This window comes from Leptodactylus fuscus, chromosome 8 (assembly GCF_031893055.1).
Source record: "Leptodactylus fuscus isolate aLepFus1 chromosome 8, aLepFus1.hap2, whole genome shotgun sequence".
Classification (NCBI taxonomy): Eukaryota; Metazoa; Chordata; class Amphibia; order Anura; family Leptodactylidae; genus Leptodactylus; species Leptodactylus fuscus.
Window position 1 is genome coordinate 95,578,548 of NC_134272.1, and position 20,162 is coordinate 95,598,709.

At 46.5% G+C, this 20,162-nt stretch overlaps 2 protein-coding genes across 2 annotated transcripts in view; one reads left to right on the plus strand and one right to left on the minus strand.

The window, feature by feature from the left end:
- EAF2 (ELL associated factor 2) overlaps positions 1–20,162 on the plus strand; it is a 361,203-nt gene that overhangs the window by 313,981 nt on the left and 27,060 nt on the right. The window lies entirely within an intron of this gene.
- Positions 1–20,162, minus strand: part of SEMA5B (semaphorin 5B) — a 98,156-nt gene that overhangs the window by 53,584 nt on the left and 24,410 nt on the right. The window contains exons 4-7 of the mRNA XM_075285483.1: positions 15,610–15,672; positions 4,134–4,232; positions 3,193–3,406; positions 2,707–2,992 (exon numbers count right to left, since the gene is read on the minus strand). Coding sequence (XP_075141584.1) covers positions 2,707–2,992; positions 3,193–3,406; positions 4,134–4,232; positions 15,610–15,672 — 662 coding nt within the window. The remainder of the gene's footprint in view (positions 1–2,706; positions 2,993–3,192; positions 3,407–4,133; positions 4,233–15,609; positions 15,673–20,162) is intronic.

A 20,162-nucleotide genomic window follows, 5' to 3' on the forward strand; every position in this document is an offset into this window, starting at 1 on the left:
AATAAGAGTAATCTCCGTAATCTCCAGACTTGTGATCTAGAATGCAGCAGGACTCTGGGACTGGCGGGTGCGGCGTTACTTCAGCCCCTGCACCCACTGACCTCAATATGTCAAGGCGTCCACAGCAATTCAGGTGTCAGCAGTAATAACAGGAGGCACCATGGTCTTCGACTCCTGAGGCGCATCCAACCTCCCGCCTCGGGTTAAATCAAACGTTCTCGATCTGAACCTCCCAATAAACCCACAGTCACGATCCGCACGAGGGACCTGTCAGGACTCACTGCGGCAAAACCTCGCCATTCAGGGCATTAGCACCGCGGGGACTGTGCGCCTGTCGTCATGCGAGAAGCCTAATTACCTTGTGTTAAAACAGGGAACGCACAATTACAGCCACCAGGAGGATCCTTTATGCTCGGCTGCGCGTCATTGGCTGGTAAAACCGCGAGGTGGCGGCCGACCGTGCGTAACAAGGCTACTTATAAATACAAGTCACTTTACACAAAGCTCAGGGAAGAAGAATGACAGCTTCGAAGGACGCGACACCCACTCACAATAATGTCTACACCTGCAACAAACACTTAATGGAGTGTCACTCACTAGCGAGACCATGTGACCGCACCGCCACCAAAACTCAGCTGCATTAACAGAGAAACGGGCCAGGAGGAAGAGCAACGTATCTGGAGGACTCGGCAATGGCGTGGACACCCCTGAGCTGAAGGGGCGCAGCCAGAGGGTCCCCGACACAGGATTACCCTGCGCCCACTGAATCCAATAGACCCCAGAACAAGAGCAGTTCCATGCGCTGTCCCATCTGGCTCACACAGCTGCAGTCTGTTACAGTGTATCAGTGAAGGTAACACATTGTCTGCAGCAGCCTCATAGTGAGGTGTAATAACTGACAGACCATTGCCTGCACTAACACACTGTAACAAACCCTCAGCTAGGTGAGCAGGATAGACAGCAAGGTTTCCATTCACTGACAGACGGCAGAGATTGTGAAGAAGTAAAACAAGGTATCAAAAAGTTACAAAACTTTACTGTAAGAAAATGGATCAGGGATCGGCTGGGACTCCGGCCACACATTATACCAGTCCTGGGGGGACCTTTAAGGATTAACCCTTTAGGGGCAAAGCAATGAACACTGCGGCCATGTACGGAGGTGCAGCCCCCAAACTACGGCCCCCGGCTGGGTAAGACGCCCACGTGGGCAGATTTATTATCAGGATTCAAAGTAAAACAGTCTTGGTTGTCCACAGCAGCCAATCACAGCACAGCTTTCATTCCATATCAACCAATCACAGAGCAGCTTTCATTCCATAGCAACCAATCACAGAGCAGCTTTCATTCCATAGCAACCAATCACAGAGCAGCTTTCATTCCATAGCAGCCAATCACAGAGCAGCTTTCATTCCATATCACCCAATCACAGAGCAGCTTTCATTCCATATCACCCAATCACAGAGCAGCTTTCATTCCATATCACCCAATCACAGAGCAGCTTTCATTCCATAGCAGCCAATCACAGAGCAGCTTTCATTCCATATCACCCAATCACAGCACAGCTTTCATTCCATATCACCCAATCACAGAGCAGCTTTCATTCCATATCACCCAATCACAGAGCAGCTTTCATTCCATATCACCCAATCACAGCACAGCTTTCATTCCATATCACCCAATCACAGAGCAGCTTTCATTCCATATCACCCAATCACAGCACAGCTTTCATTCCATATCACCCAATCACAGAGCAGCTTTCATTCCATATCACCCAATCACAGCACAGCTTTCATTCCATATCACCCAATCACAGAGCAGCTTTCATTCCATATCACCCAATCACAGCACAGCTTTCATTCCATATCAACCAATCACAGAGTAGCTTTCATTCCATATCACCCAATCACTGCACAGCTTTCATTCCATATCACCCAATCACAGAGTAGCTTTCATTCCATATCACCCAATCACAGAGTAGCTTTCATTCCATATCACCCAATCACAGAGTAGCTTTCATTCCATATCACCCAATCACTGCACAGCTTTCATTCCATATCACCCAATCACAGAGCAGCTTTCATTTGGGCGGCAGGGATGTTCTCCTGACATTGCCCCCATTGGTTCTCTATAGAGTCTGAATCTATAACATTGATTCCCATGACAACTTCCCGCACCGCGCTATGTTTAGGAGGCAGCGCCATGTTGAATTCCCGGTGAAGCTAATTTCCAGCAGCGGAGATGATATATATGGGGGGGGGGGGGAAGGGGGGGAGTCTCTACGTGCAGACTTCTCATTACCCACATTATTTTACCTTTTCCTTAAAGTTCCTTCCCATTAACACCCGGCGCACGTTTCCTTCTGCCGCGGTCGACTCTCCTGACACATCACATAGTAACGCGCGGCGTATAATGAGCGCGCTGCTCAACACTGTAAACCTTAATACATCCATTACGGCCCCCAGCACAATCTGGAACACTTTCTGGTGCCGCTCACAAAAACTTTCCAGCGACGGGATCTCAGATTTACATTCAGGGAGAGAAGACGCCACCATAAGAGGAGGGGCCTGAAGGATCTGTGACCCCCCCCCAGCAATATCAGGGGCACTGCCATGAGCTGTGGGACGTCCCGATCATACACATCTCTGCAGAATATCCTGGTACTTGTAGTCCACCAGTACAGTGCACAGGCCGCCATTACTGACTCACACGTTGGTGGTGAAGACGCCGTAGATGAGATCCTGCTCCGGCAGGAGGAACGTGCTCTGCAGCTCATTGTAGTAGAAGGGGACCTCTCCGGAACGTGAGCAGTTCAGCCGCGCCTTCATGAACGTCGTCCACGTGTCCTCCAGTAAAAAGCGTCCCCCAAAGTCGTTTTTGCAGACTCTGGCCACGCGCGAGTACACCGTCTTCCCGCAGTCGTGCTCTACAGCGTTCTCCCGAAAGAAGAAATACGTGAACAGACCAATGTCGTAGGCGGCCACAAAGTTGGGTTCTGAGTGGAGAGAGAGAAAGGGTTAAACAGCTGGCGGCCAATGGTAGTGCCTGACACACTGCGACGAACAATGCCACAGAATTAGCAGATATTTATATGGCCCAGTAAGTCTGGATAACATCTGTACAGCAGAATATATTCCTGGGCACTGAGATACAACTACAAGTCCCAGAATGTCCGTCATGTACCGCTACACCCACCATTCAACCACTTGGAGTTGTACTGAGCGGTGCGGAGAGGAGGGATACTGCCCAGACTGCGGTAGATGGCTGGGTCCCGACCAGAGAAGTCTATGACGGTGGCGGCGTAGAGCTCGCCGCGGGCTGTGATGACAGCGGTGGAGTTGTGGCGCGGATCGTACGGGCAGCGTGCGACTCCATTTATTTTCTCAATAACTCTGCTGATGTTCCCCACCTGAAATGCAAAATACAAAACTACTGAGAAGATGCAGGAGAGAAGGGGTTAAGCAGGTCTAGAGCACCAGAGAGCGGCTGCAACAAACCTACAAGTCTACTGACATTGCACAGATTTCTGGTCATTGCTTTAACCCTTAATGTCACAGTGCAGGGCGTGTGCATCCCCCTGGAGCCTGGTAAACTTCTACATGGACAGCGCTACAGCATAGGAGGGCGCTATACAGAATATGCTTGACTAGATCCATCTCTGTGCATTAGGAGCAGTTTTGGGGTACCAGCTTCTTTGATTGACATGACATCACTGGTTGCCCTGACATTGACCCGTCAGCACCTCCTGGGGTCTATGCAAAATCTATGTAAATAATCCAGTACGAGCCCTCAGGACGCAGCAGGCTACAATGGAGGATCTCAGACAGACTGGGGGAGCGGGTGAGGACTCGGGGTCTCGTTTCCGCTGCCTCTCTTATCGCTCATCTGTTTATAAAACATGAAGCTTCGCTGAGTCTCCAAGTGGAAACAGATGTGGTAGACGAGATCTGCAGGGGGCGCCACGGACTGCGCGTTCTGCAAAAACATCGCGGCCCCACCCAGCATCGAAGGAGAACTCGCCCCATAGAGGAGCCCTAAATGGTCCACCCAGCTTTCCCAGACATTAGAGCTGTAAAGTAGTAAAGTTGACCTTGCTGGTCATCACCCAACTTTCTCAGAAAACACATTACACATACCTGGCGGCTCGTGCACACCGGGGAGAAGGCGTTGGTGCCGCAGGTGAAGACCCTCTTCCCGGTCACGATCAGGACACGGATATAGTTCTGGCACTCCTCCTAAAATATAAAGACCCAGAGTGAGGAGGGAAGACTGTGGCACAGTAACGAAACATCAGCGAGGGGCTCAGTAGTTACTGCATATAGCAGAGACGTGTAATGTATCACTCCCATCATCCCTGACCCCAGGAGCTGACAATCTAATCTCTATATCACACACAATGTATCACTCCCATCATCGCTGACCCCAGGAGCTGACAATCTAATCTCTATATCACACACAATGTATCACTTCCATCATCCCTGACCCCAGGAGCTGACAATCTAATCTCTATATCACACACAATGTATCACTCCCATCATCGCTGACCCCAGGAGCTGACAATCTAATCTCTATATCACACACAATGTATCACTCCCATCATCGCTGACCCCAGGAGCTGACAATCTAATCTCTATATCACACACAATGTATCACTCATATCATCCCTGACCCCAGGAGCTGACAATCTAATCTCTATATCACACACAATGTATCACTCCCATCATCCCTGACCCCAGGAGCTGACAATCTAATCTCTATATCACACACAATGTATCACTCCCATCATCCCTGACCCCAGGAGCTGACAATCTAATCTCTATATCACACACAATGTATCACTCCCATCATCCCTGACCCCAGGAGCTGACAATCTAATCTCTATATCACACACAATGTATCACTCCCATCATCCCTGACCCCAGGAGCTGACAATCTAATCTCTATATCACACACAATGTATCACCCCCATCATCCCTGACCCCAGGAGCTGACAATCTAATCTCTATATCACACACAATGTATCACTCCCATCATCCCTGACCCCAGGAGCTGACAATCTAATCTCTATATCACACACAATGTATCACTCCCATCATCCCTGACCCCAGGAGCTGACAATCTAATCTCTATATCACACAATGTATCACTCCCATCATCCCTGACCCCAGGAGCTGACAATCTAATCTCTATATCACACACAATGTATCACTCCCATCATCCCTGACCCCAGGAGCTGACACTCTAATCTCTATATCACACACAATGTATCACTCCCATCATCCCTGACCCCAGGAGCTGACACTCTAATCTCTATATCACACACAATGTATCACTCCCATCATCCCTGACCCCAGGAGCTGACACTCTAATCTCTATATCACACAATGTATCACTCCCATCATCCCTGACCCAGGAGCTGACAATCTAATCTCTATATCACACACAATGTATCACCCCCATCATCCCTGACCCCAGGAGCTGACATTCTAATCTCTATATCACACACAATGTATCACTCCCATCACCCCTGACCCCAGGAGCTGACAATCTAATCTCTATATCACACACAATGTATCACTCCCATCATCCCTGACCCCAGGAGCTGACAATCTAATCTCTATATCACACACAATGTATCACTCCCATCATCCCTGACCCCAGGAGCTGACATTCTAATCTCTATATCACACACAATGTATCACTCCCATCACCCCTGACCCCAGGAGCTGACAATCTAATCTCTATATCACACACAATGTATCACTCCCATCACCCCTGACCCCAGGAGCTGACACTCTAATCTCTCTGTAGGACAGGTGACTATTACTATCTGGTATCAGCTGCAGTCCTGTGATGAGATGTAACAGGTTCGGGCCGTTCCCATCCGTCTCTTATACATTGGGCTCCTATAGATTACATGATGGCTTGTTACATGTGTTATTTATGCTGCACCTCAGGCTGGGGGCTCCTCGCCCCCCTGTGATTTACCTCCCCCTTCCTTAGTGTGTGCGGCTTCCCTGTAATCTCTCGCCAGGGTTCAGTCGTGTTTAGATGTTGTGCGGTGTTGGGCGCCATATATGGAGCAGGTGAGAGATGAAAGGACGGCGGAGACTTTGCAGGACCTCAGTGTACTGAACCGTCTGTGACTTGTCTGCGCTGCCAGTGACAACCTGAGCTATACACAGGAGCAGCACAGGGCTCCCTCCTAGTCCCCAGACTGATACATATTACCTGCACTGATACATTGTAACAAACTACAGTACAGGAGAGAGATCTGTGCTGAACTTCCACTGGTATACTGTAACAGAAACTCAGCTGTGAAGTAAGCCTGTTCTTACACCTGGAACTTTCAGACATAGTAAATGACACTCTGATACCAGCGCCCCCTTCCCTTATAGCGCACACATTGGTGCGGTGGGATTTTCGGAGTTGATTTGGCTTAATATATTTTCTTCGCCCTGGGAAAGTCTCATTTAGAGCCAATCATTCACATTGTAACGACTTCGCTCCTGTGACCGGGAATCATCGCACGGCACCCGCCCATTAAACCCTCCAACGCGGTTTGTTTCGCTCCTGGTAATTTTATTGTCATTGAGAGGAGGGTTATTACGCCATCGCCACTGCTGGCCGCCCTCTGATTCCGCTCGGCGTTCTGTTCACGCAGTGAAATACGATGAAATTATTTCAATTAGGAAACAAAATCTGAAGCCAAATCCTCAGGAGGGGGGGAGGGTATTAGAACTATCGGGACAAAGCGGATACTACTTGTACTTCTCACAGTCTCCATACACAGAGCAGATCGCATACGATGACGAACACGAACGTCATCACGGGACGCAATGGAGGCGATGTGTGACGTCTCATATTAGATGGTAACATACAGCAAAGCTCTATATGGTCCGGAGCGGTGCCCAATGCCGGCGTTGCAACAAGCAAGGCGCACAAAGCGAAAGTGACACAATTCACACACCAGCTCTAGATACAGATCTAAGTTCTTACAGCTGAGGGTTTGTTACCTTTGTTGACCAAAATGATGGCTGGATTAGAGATTAGACTATAAAGACAGAGAGTTTTGGAAAATAAAAGACGGTTTAGGGGGAAACTAACCGATCAACAACAACAACGTATCCCGTGTAGACAATCCTCTAAACAGCCCGACTGCAGACTGATACAATGTATCCCGTGTAGACAATCCTGTAACAGCCCCGACTGCAGACTGTTACAATGTATCCCGTGTAGACAATCCTCTAAACAGCCCGACTGCAGACTGATACAATGTATCCCATGTAGACAATCCTCTAAACAGCCCGACTGCAGACTGATACAATGTATCCCGTGTAGACAATCCTGTAACAGCCCCGACTGCAGACTGATACAATGTATCCCGTGTAGACAATCCTGTAACAGCCCCGACTGCAGACTGTTACAATGTATCCCGTGTAGACAATCCTCTAAACAGCCCGACTGCAGACTGATACAATGTATCCCATGTAGACAATCCTCTAAACAGCCCGACTGCAGACTGATACAATGTATCCCGTGTAGACAATCCTGTAACAGCCCCGACTGCAGACTGTTACAATGTATCCCGTGTAGACAATCCTGTAACAGCCCCGACTGCAGACTGTTACAATGTATCCCGTGTAGACAATCCTCTAAACAGCCCGACTGCAGACTGATACAATGTATCCCATGTAGACAATCCTGTAACAGCCCCGAATGTAGACTATTACAATGTATCCCGTGTAGACAATCCTGTAACAGCCCGACTGCAGACTGTTACAATGTATCCCGTGTAGACAATCCTCTAAACAGCCCGACTGCAGACTGTTACAATGTATCCCGTGTAGACAATCCTCTAAACAGCCCGACTGCAGACTGATACAATGTATCCCGTGTAGACAATCCTCTAAACAGCCCGACTGCAGACTGATACAATGTATCCCGTGTAGACAATCCTCTAAACAGCCCGACTGCAGATTGTTACAATGTATCCCATGTAGACAATCCTGTAACAGCCCCGAATGTAGACTGTTACAATGTATCCCGTGTAGACAATCCTGTAACAGCCCGACTGCAGACTGTTACAATGTATCCCGTGTAGACAATCCTGTAACAGCCCCGAATGCAGACTATTACAATGTATCCCGTGTAGACAATCCTGTAACAGCCCCGACTGCAGACTGTTACAATGTATCCCGTGTAGACAATCCTGTAACAGCCCCGAATGTAGACTGTTACAATGTATCCCGTGTAGACAATCCTGTAACAGCCCGACTGCAGACTGTTACAATGTATCCCGTGTAGACAATCCTGTAACAGCCCCGAATGCAGACTATTACAATGTATCCCGTGTAGACAATCCTGTAACAGCCCCGACTGCAGACTGTTACAATGTATCCCGTGTAGACAATCCTGTAACAGCCCCGAATGTAGACTGTTACAATGTATCCCGTGTAGACAATCCTGTAACAGCCCAACTGCAGACTGTTACAATGTATCCCGTGTAGACAATCCTCTAAACAGCCCGACTGCAGACTGATACAATGTATCCCGTGTAGACAATCCTCTAAACAGCCCGACTGCAGACTGATACAATGTATCCCGTGTAGACAATCCTCTAAACAGCCCGACTGCAGATTGTTACAATGTATCCCATGTAGACAATCCTGTAACAGCCCCGAATGTAGACTGTTACAATGTATCCCGTGTAGACAATCCTGTAACAGCCCGACTGCAGACTGTTACAATGTATCCCGTGTAGACAATCCTGTAACAGCCCCGAATGCAGACTATTACAATGTATCCCGTGTAGACAATCCTGTAACAGCCCCGACTGCAGACTGTTACAATGTATCCCGTGTAGACAATCCTGTAACAGCCCCGAATGTAGACTGTTACAATGTATCCCGTGTAGACAATCCTGTAACAGCCCAACTGCAGACTGATACAATGTATCCCGTGTAGACAATCCTGTAACAGCCCCGAATGCAGACTATTACAATGTATCCCGTGTAGACAATCCTGTAACAGCCCCGACTGCAGACTGTTACAATGTATCCCGTGTAGACAATCCTCTAAACAGCCCGACTGCAGACTGATACAATGTATCCCGTGTAGACAATCCTGTAACAGCCCCGAATGCAGACTATTACAATGTATCCCGTGTAGACAATCCTGTAACAGCCCGACTGCAGACTGATACAATGTATCCCATGTAGACAATCCTGTAACAGCCCCGAATGTAGACTATTACAATGTATCCCGTGTAGACAATCCTGTAACAGCCCCGACTGCAGACTATTACAATGTATCCCGTGTAGACAATCCTCTAAACAGCCCGACTGCAGACTGATACAATGTATCCCGTGTAGACAATCCTGTAACAGCCCCGACTGCAGACTGTTACAATGTATCCCGTGTAGACAATCCTCTAAACAGCCCGACTGCAGACTGTTACAATGTATCCCGTGTAGACAATCCTCTAAACAGCCCGACTGCACACTGTTACAATGTATCCTGTGTAGACAATCCTGTAACAGCCCCGAATGCAGATTGTTACAATGTATCCCGTGTAGACAATCCTGTAACAGCCCAACTGCACACTGTTACAATGTATCCCGTGTAGACAATCCTGTAACAGCCCAACTGCAGACTGTTACAATGTATCCCATGTAGACAATCCTGTAACAGCCCAACTGCAGACTGATACAATGTATCCCATGTAGACAATCCTGTAACAGCCCCGACTGCAGACTGTTACAATGTATCCCGTGTAGACAATCCTCTAAACAGCCCGACTGCAGACTGTTACAATGTATCCCGTGTAGACAATCCTGTAACAGCCCAACTGCAGACTGTTACAATGTATCCCATGTAGACAATCCTGTAACAGCCCCGACTGCAGACTGTTACAATGTATCCCGTGTAGACAATCCTGTAACAGCCCGACTGCAGACTGATACAATGTATCCCGTGTAGACAATCCTCTAAACAGCCCGACTGCACACTGTTACAATGTATCCTGTGTAGACAATCCTGTAACAGCCCTGAATGCAGATTGTTACAATGTATCCTGGGTAGACAATCCTGTAACAGCCCCGAATGCAGATTGTTACAATGTATCCCGTGTAGACAATCCTGTAACAGCCCAACTGCACACTGTTACAATGTATCCCGTGTAGACAATCCTGTAACAGCCCAACTGCAGACTGTTACAATGTATCCCGGGTAGACAATCCTGTAACAGCCCGACTGCAGACTGTTACAATGTATCCCGTGTAGACAATCCTGTAACAGCCCCGAATGCAGATTGTTACAATGTATCCCGTGTAGACAATCCTGTAACAGCCCAACTGCAGACTGTTACAATGTATCCCGGGTAGACAATCCTGTAACAGCCCGACTGCAGACTGTTACAATGTATCCCGTGTAGACAATCCTGTAACAGCCCGACTGCAGACTGTTACAATGTATCACAGCTGAATAATCATAAATGGTCAGGCAGGGTTTCTGCTGCTGAGGTGTTTAGCTCACAGAGGATCATCTACACTGATACATTGTAACAAACGAATAGGTTAGGATAGAGAGACAATGCAATCAGTTCCCACAAGAGTGTTTATAGGATAGGACTACCAATGTGGTCAGCGGACAGAGGACTGTCTTAACCAGGGAACAGGAACCTTCAGCACTCCAGCAGTTGGAAAACTACAACTCCCAGCATGCACACTAAGTCATGTCCTTGGAACTTGCATAGAAGTGAATGCTGGGAGTTGTAGTACTGGAGTGTTGAAGGTTGCTGACACCTACAGGTGGAAACATCCATCATCCTAACATGAGTTTATCATAACAGTCACCATTTTGATAGATTCGCCATCATTTGCGCCAATCTGACATCGCCCCCGCAGGATTTTTCGCTCTGGCACATTCTCACCGTCTACCACAAAGCAGAATTTATTTATTTTTTATTGTATTTCTTGCCACCTTCCAGGGAGCGCGACAATTAAACGGTTCACTGGCGCCTAAACGGTAGTCAGGCAGAACAATTAATTACCGCTCCGGCGTGCACGCCATCTTCCAAATTTTCTAGACCTGTGGGTTTATAGATAGGAGCGAGGAGGCTGTTTACAGGCGGACAGGAGGAGGAGACGCACGTCTCGCAACGCTGTAAAGAGAAAAACCGTCACCCCAAATCTGTGAACCGCAATAATGTGGCCCCAGCCAGGACCCAGGAGAGAATTAAAGGGCAACCGCAAAATGTGACTGGAATCGTAAAATGTTCTCTCGGATTCATTTTTGGGAGCCACGTGCCATGTGTCTGCCGTTACAAGAGAGGCGGTCACCCAACTTTCCAAGGATCTCACCTAAAGTCCAGAGTTTAATCCCTCCTTCTCCCCTTCCGCCCTGATGAAGTGTCAGTCTGTACAGTTATTCTGGCATTCTATTCAGGACCCATAAAGCTCAGGATGGATAGTTTCCCCATGTCATGGAATAGAAGTTGGGGCGATTGGTTTACCATTATTTGCATCTGTGTAATTTTTGGGGTTGTCCAATGCAGCAGCAGGTTTTGTGGGGTGACAGCTGAGACCACAAACGTGTCCTGATGACCCCTCCGCCGATCACACACAGATACAGCCTGTCACTAAGTTCTGTGCATCCTGAGCTTCTTGGTTCATGAATAGAACACTAAAATGACAGTGGAGACTGAGACCGAGGCACAACAGAGAGTGGATTTACTCTTCTATGGAATAATGAAGTCCCCAGTTTGCAATTTTAACCCTTAAATCCGTAATTGTCCTCCCCCCTCCCTGCCCCCCAAATAAATGCAGCTCTGAGGCTGGAGGAGCCGTGCTGCGATGTGTAATGAGGCCGATCACATTGTATGCAGAATCCTGCCAGTTGCTCCTCCTGTGCAATATTTAAGGGGGCTGAGCACTGTGGACGCCCCATATATTATATAGTATTCATGTAACCCCTGCACTGCCAGAGCAGCCGCGCCTTCACCATCTTTGTCACTTAACCCCTTAGCAGCTGCAGACTCCCCCAGGGCGCCGGCGCAGCCTCCTCCGCCTCTGGCTCTTTTTTTATTGCCTTGTTTGCATGTTGTAACCAACCGGAATCCATCTTTGTCTGCTCAGGACGCCGCTCCTCTGTGAATACACCGACCGCACTGTACAAATAAGACGTTAACAAGCGGAACCGCGGCTTTTACCGTCGTCTCTAATCGATGAAACCTCAGCTGCTCAATGTCAACAGCTGTTAGCCCCCCCGCTGCTCGCAACGGGCCCGATTATCACCGCGGGAGGGGAACGTATGTTATATGGCTGTAAATTGCAGCAAGCATGCAAAGACAAGGCTTCACCGTGCAGGGCTCTGCGCTAAGGCCCGGACCAGGGGCATCATCCCATATTACCGCAATATGCTGTATTACTCTGCTGCAGTCCTATGTGAATAAAGGCCAACACCTGGAGAATGCAAAAATCTGCAACCTTCTTACTGGTCATCACTTTCAAGATCTCTGCTTGCTGTCAGTGAACTAAGACAATGGGGCAAATTTTTGGTGTACAAGGAACAAAGAGTTAACATTTTTTGCACAATACGTGCAACTAAAAGCAAAACTTTTAAAGTCCTGCGGTGCCATTGCCATGTTACTGAAAAAGGGAACTGCATCTGCTGGGAGGGGCGGGGATACGTTTGCACAGCCTGGCGGAGGGGGCTTTGTCGTATACGAGACATTAGGGCCAAGGGCCCGATTATTTACACACAGAGACTGTCCTGGCCTTCTCACAGCTCAGGGTTTGGTACCGCTGTATCTAATCTAGACACTGTTTCCAATCTACTGTGGAGTAAACAGCTCCAAGTTACCTGCACTGAAACTCTGTAAGAAATGATCAGGAGACAGATTTGCGCTGCAGGATATTTCGGACTGGGCGAGTTCTGTCACTTCTAGATTGATTTTCCTTCTTGGTCGGTTTGGTGGGGGGTGTCACACGGTCGCCCCTCTATGGCTGTGCCGCCTACTATATAGAGCGGTCTTCTAGGCAGGGGAAGAAGCGGCCATTACTGCGGGCTCCTTCTCGTACTTCGCTTTGTCTTCATCTGCAGCTGATACGACAATTCAGCGCTAATGGCCGCACAAACCCGACGCACAACAAACATTAATAACAACTAGACCCAGATTTAATAAATCCCGCAGTAATTACCCCGACGCCACGTCCTGCCCCACTAATACTGATCCATCACCCAGCTCAGGGCGCAGTGCCAGAGAGCAGACACAAGGTGGCGCTCCACCGCTCCCTTACACCCTGCATGTGGTCAGCGCTCGCTCCTCTGCTCTCCTTTGTTTTAATCCAATAAACCCCCCCAGTGAGAATCTGACAGGAGCCACCAGGCCGGAGCTGCCAATGTCTGCCAAAGGAGACGGACAGGCGAGTAGAGGACACGGCAGACAACGTCCTGGAAGACACTGATGGAATCTGAGGACAACGTGGCTACTAAAGATGTCTGCTGCACTGATACATTGTCACAAACTATCAGCACTGGAGATATACGCTGCTGACGGCTTTACTACACAGACTGATACAATGTTACAAATCACCAAAGTATTAAGTCTGTGGGTTATAAAATGTGCAAAAAGCAAAATGTTACCGGTCACAGACAGCAAGCAGAGGACTAACAAACTGCAGCACAAATATAACAGGTGTGAATAGTGTCAGAGCATTGTCCATTATGTGTGGTCACCTCTTACACTCCTCTCCTCTTGCCCCCTCACCCTGCCCCCTCTCGTGACCTCCTCATCCTGCACCTTCTCCTGCCCTTACCCCTGGGTGTCCCCCTGACCCTGCACTCTCCCTTACCCTCTCCTGCTCCCTCACCCTTCACCCTCTCCTGCCCTCCTCACCCTTCACCCTCTCCTGCCCTCCTCACCCTTCACCCTCTCCTGCCCCCTGCCCCCTCTCCTGCCCTCCTCATCCTGCACCTTCTCCTGCCCTTACCCCTGGGTGTCCCCCTGACCCTGCACTCTCCCTTACCCTCTCCTGCTCCCTCACCTGCCCCCTCTCCTGCCCTCCTCACCCTTCACCCTCTCCTGCACCCTCACCTGCACCCTCTCCTGCCCTCCTCATCCTGCACCTTCTCCTGCCCTTACCCCTGGGTGTCCCCCTGACCCTGCACTCTCCCTTACCCTCTCCTGCCCCCTTACCCTGCCCCCTCACCCTCACCTGCCCTCCTCACCCTTCACCCTCTCCTTCACCCTCTCCTGCACCCTAACCTGCACCCTCTCCTGCCCTCCTCATCCTGCACCTTCTCCTGCCCTTACCCCTGGGTGTCCCCCTGACCCTGCACTCTCCCTTACCCTCTCCTGCCCCCTTACCCTGCCCCCTCACCCTCACCTGCCCTCCTCACCCTTCACCCTCTCCTTCACCCTCTCCTGCACCCTAACCTGCACCCTCTCCTGCCCTCCTCATCCTGCACCTTCTCCTGCCCTTACCCCTGGGTGTCCCCCTGACCCTGCACTCTCCCTTACCCTTGACTGCCCTCTCCTGTCCATTCCTTCAGCTGCCCCCCCCACCCCTATCTTCAGATACCCCCCTGCCCTTACCATCAGTCACCCCTTCACCTTCCACTCCTCCAGCTACCCACTCACCCTACACTCTCCCCACTATTGCCCTCCACTGCTCTCCCCCCCACCCCTACCCTCAGCTGCCCCCGCCCCTGTTCTCCAGAGCAACACGATTATTAAAGTGTTTTATGCAACAGTTGCTCTTGTCTGCAATTAAATCTCAGGCCGAGCAGCGATGGCCGCAGTCCAGAATCCGGCAGAAACAATGTCACAAAGCCTCAAATTATAGAACTCCCCCTGCAGCTCCTGAGGACCCCAGTGATAAGCGGCGCTGAGGGGGCTGCACCTAAGAGCTGGAGGGCGGCCAAAACAGCCATTAACCCTTCCACTGATGCACAGTATAAACAGAGATGAGCTGCAGAGGATGATGAATGTGAATACAGCACAAAGTCTGTGTCACTGCTGAGATTGCTGCACAGTGGGACAACGCAGGGGGGTTACCTGAACCCCAATATAAAGCCCACACCCCATCCCATTCACCCATATGGAAGGAGGGTTCAGGGCGCAGCAGCTTGTGGCAACTGACTATATCAGCACTGGACACTGCCAGGAGCAGGGGTCAGCAACCTTCAGCACTACAACTCCCAGCATGCACACTCACTCTGCTCTTCTTGGACCTCTGACAGAGGAGGATGGAGCATGCTGGGAGTTGTAGTTTTCTAGCAGCTGCAGTTCTGAACGCTGCAGACTCCAATAGTAACAGAACACAGCAACAAAGTGGGTCTAATGTGTTATTCTAATGTAAGGGGTGGGGCATAATAAAGGAAACGGACCTATCAGGCTCCACCCCTTATGCTCACTGGATCTCTGATGGAGTTCTCCTTTAACCCGGCCCAGTGTCCCCCGAGTGTGGGGGGCGAGGGGGCCGCTCTGCTGTTTTGTGATATTCTTGGGTCTAACAGAGTAAATTCTCATCAGGGATGAAGCTCCTCCCACTGCGCAGCGCTGCATATACTACATGAGGTATTGGGCGCTGTATAAGGGGCTCTTACCTCCGTCTTCCCCTTACTCTGACACGACCTGCGGGTGTCTTCATCTGAGCTCCACTCTGCAGCCTGAAAGACAACAAAGGAATATTAGAGATTGTGTCATGGAAGTCAGGAATATTCAGATAATATGCTAGTGTGCTATGACTAAGGGACGCAACAACATGTCCCGAAACGCGTAAGCAGATATTTTTTCTTCTGTCTTGTTCCTGGAGCATGTAAGAGGTTTCCTTTTTATTTTTTTGATAAAGTAAAAGTTATATTTTATTCAATGGTTGCTGGACAGACTTTTTTTTGAGAATGTTTGAACATTGTTGACCCTTTGCAGTCAGGGTTTTGTCCGAAAATTGAGTCTGATGTAGCATTCATCTTTTGAATTGTTATAGGATTAGATAGACCATCCTCATTCTATAATCAGAGATAAGTCTGTCCTGACATCCTTAGCTGCCGCGATGTCTCACACTTGGCCCTTTCCTCGGTTCAGTAGATTATGACTTATAATGGGGAGATCTCGGTGGCCGCCGCTCCCCTCCAGATGGCTCGCCACATCGCCTGGCACAGGGAGAGAAGGCAATTCCAGAGGAGAGATAAAGTGGAGTGACGGGAGAGAGGGTGGATAGAGAATACCTCTAGATCGGAGCTCAGCACCAGTATGGAGATTCCGACAACCACACCGCAGTTGGCAATAAAGGGTTAATAAGGGCCCCGTCTTATAAGTCCCCATATTATATCACCCCAAAACAGGAGGCGTCAGGGGTTAAAGGGGTATCGCACAATGAAGAGTCCTACAGCTTTCTAACAGACTTTGTTTTCATTTTTGCCATATTCAAGATCTGGGCTTGTTGTCAGTGAATGTAGAAGAATTCCCAGCTGAGGGTTTGTGACAGTGTAACAGTTTGGGTAGACTCGATGAGCTGAGGATAGAAGCTGCAGGAATCTCTGGAGTGTGCGGGCGAATCAGTCTGCAACAAACCCTCAGCTACAGATCATGTAACGCCCCATGTCTCCTGTGGGGGCGCTGCAGGAAATTAAACATTTGATGGAGAGATTCTGTCCAAATAACAAACATCTACAAAGGACGTCCTGGCGGATCATCGAGTCTGCACAGCCACAAACCAGAAAGAAAGGAGCGGAAATAATGAGCAGAAATTGTCTGGAAACTGTCCCCAAACTCATGGCAGGAACGATCCGGGAGGTCTGTAACCGATTAATATCATCTGTAACCGATAATATTCATCCCCGGAAACCCTCCCCCGCTCCAGCTGTGCCCCCCCCCCAACACAAGGGACCGGGCCCTGGGAAATTATAGCCTGATGTGCCCAGTGGGCAAAACGACAAGGGATGGACAGAAATGGGAGGATAGATAGATAGATAGATAGATAGATAGATAGATAGATAGATAGATAGATAGGAGATAGATAGATAGATAGATAGGAGATAGATAGATAGATAGATAGATAGATAGATAGATAGATAGATAGATAGATAGATAGGAGATAGGAGAGAGATGATAGAAAGATAGATAGATAGATAGATAGATAGATAGATAGATAGATAGATAGATGATAGATAGATAGATAGATAGATAGATAGATAGATGATAGATAGATATATAGATAGATAGATAGGAGATAGGAGAGAGATGATAGAAAGATAGATAGATAGGAGATAGATAGATAGATAGATAGATAGATAGATAGATAGATAGATAGATAGATAGATGATAGATAGATAGATAGATAGATAGGAGATAGATAGATAGATAGATAGATAGGAGATAGATAGATAGATAGATAGATAGATAGATAGATAGATAGATAGATAGATGATAGATAGATAGATAGATAGATAGGAGATAGATAGATAGATAGATAGATAGGAGATAGATAGATAGATAGATAGATAGATAGATAGATGATAGATAGATAGATAGATAGATAGGAGATAGATAGATAGATAGATAGATAGGAGATAGATAGATAGATAGATAGATAGATAGATAGATAGATAGATGATAGATATATAGATAGATAGATAGGAGATAGGAGAGAGATGATAGAAAGATAGATAGATAGGAGATAGATAGATAGATAGATAGATAGATAGATAGATAGATAGATAGATGATAGATAGATAGATAGATAGATAGGAGATAGATAGATAGATAGATAGATAGGAGATAGATAGATAGATAGATAGATAGATAGATAGATGATAGATAGATAGATAGATAGATAGGAGATAGATAGATAGATAGATAGATAGGAGATAGATAGATAGATAGATAGATAGATAGATAGATAGATAGATAGATAGATAGATAGATAGGAGATAGGAGAGAGATGATAGATAGATAGATAGATAGATAGATAGATAGATAGATAGATAGATGATAGATAGATAGATAGATAGATAGATAGATAGATAGATAGATAGATAGATAGGAGATAGGAGAGAGATGATAGAAAGATAGATAGATAGATAGATAGATAGATAGATGATAGATAGATAGATAGATAGATAGATAGATAGATAGATAGATGATAGATAGATATATAGATAGATAGATAGGAGATAGGAGAGAGATGATAGAAAGATAGATAGATAGATAGATAGATGATAGATAGATAGATAGATAGGAGATAGATAGATAGATAGATAGATAGATAGATAGATAGATAGATAGATAGATAGGAGATAGATAGATAGATAGATAGATAGATAGATAGATAGATAGATAGATAGATAGATAGATAGGAGATAGGAGAGAGATGATAGATAGATAGATAGATAGATAGATAGATAGATAGATAGATAGATAGATAGATAGATAGGAGATAGGAGAGAGATGATAGAAAGATAGATAGATAGATAGATAGATAGATAGATAGATAGATAGATAGATAGATGATAGATAGATAGATAGATAGATAGATAGATAGATAGATAGATAGATGATAGATAGATAGGAGATAGATAGATAGATAGATAGATAGATAGATAGATAGATAGATAGATAGATAGATAGATAGATAGATAGGAGATAGGAGAGAGATGATAGAAAGATAGATAGATAGATAGATGATAGATAGATAGATAGATAGATAGATAGATAGATAGATAGATAGATAGATGATAGATAGATAGATAGATAGATAGATAGGAGATAGATAGATAGATAGATAGATAGGAGATAGATAGATAGATAGATAGATAGATAGATAGATAGGAGATAGATAGATAGATAGATAGATAGATAGATAGATAGGAGATAGATAGATGATAGATAGATAGATAGATAGATAGATAGGAGATAGATAGATAGATAGATAGATAGGAGATAGATAGATAGATAGATAGGAGATAGATAGATAGATAGATAGGAGATAGATAGATAGATAGATAGATAGATAGATAGATGATAGATAGATAGATAGATAGATAGATAGATAGATAGATAGATAGATAGGAGATAGATAGATAGATAGATAGATAGATAGATAGATAGATAGATAGATTTCCACTGCAGTCTGCCATTTAGTATATTGCACCCCTTCCTCTCTTGCTGACCCTTTGTCCTCCTGTAGACTCCACATGTCACATCTTGCTCACATAATCTGTACAATTCCGCTGTTGCGGCGCGTTCTGCTCTGATGTACTGACAGGTATTCCAGGTGAGGGGCGGTCACAGGGTCTGCAGGTGAGACGTGTTCCAGCCTGCCGGTGACCAGAATCACTAGAGATCAGAATGAGGAGACGTCAACTCATCACCAGCATCTCCTACATGTCCTGCCTAAATGTCACCATCACAATGACCAGGAGGGGATTCCGTATCTGAGAAGGGTCAGGATGTATAGATTATATATTACCCCCTCCATGATCCAAGCTGGGACTGGCTTAAAAATACATGAACAAAACCACAAATGTGGAGAAGTGAACAAAATACCACAAAGAAGCCAAAACGTATAGACCAAAGCATGATGAGCAACGTGGACCCAACCCACACATGTAACATATGTCCTACACACAAGATCTAACATGAAATACTCCAGGTGTGCCGAGACCACAAACATCCCCCCAACACTGAAACCACATCAAAAGGAAGACGCAAAACAGCTGCACAATATAGAACTATTAACAACCTGAGCAGAAATATCACTAGAATAATACTGCCCCTATGTACAGGAATATAACTACTATAATACTGCTCCTATGTACAAGAATATAACTACTATAATACTACTGCTATGTACAAGAATATAACTACTATAATACTACTCCTATGTACAGGAATATAACTACTATAATACTGCTCCTATGTACAAGAATATAACTACTATAATACTGCTCCTATGTACAAGAATATAACTACTATAATACTACTCCTATATACAAGAATATAACTACTATAATACTACTCCTATATACAAGAATATAACTACTATAATACTGCTCCTATGTACAAGAATATAACTACTATAATACTACTGCTATGTACAAGAATATAACTACTATAATACTACTCCCTATGTACAAGAATATAACTACTATAATACTGC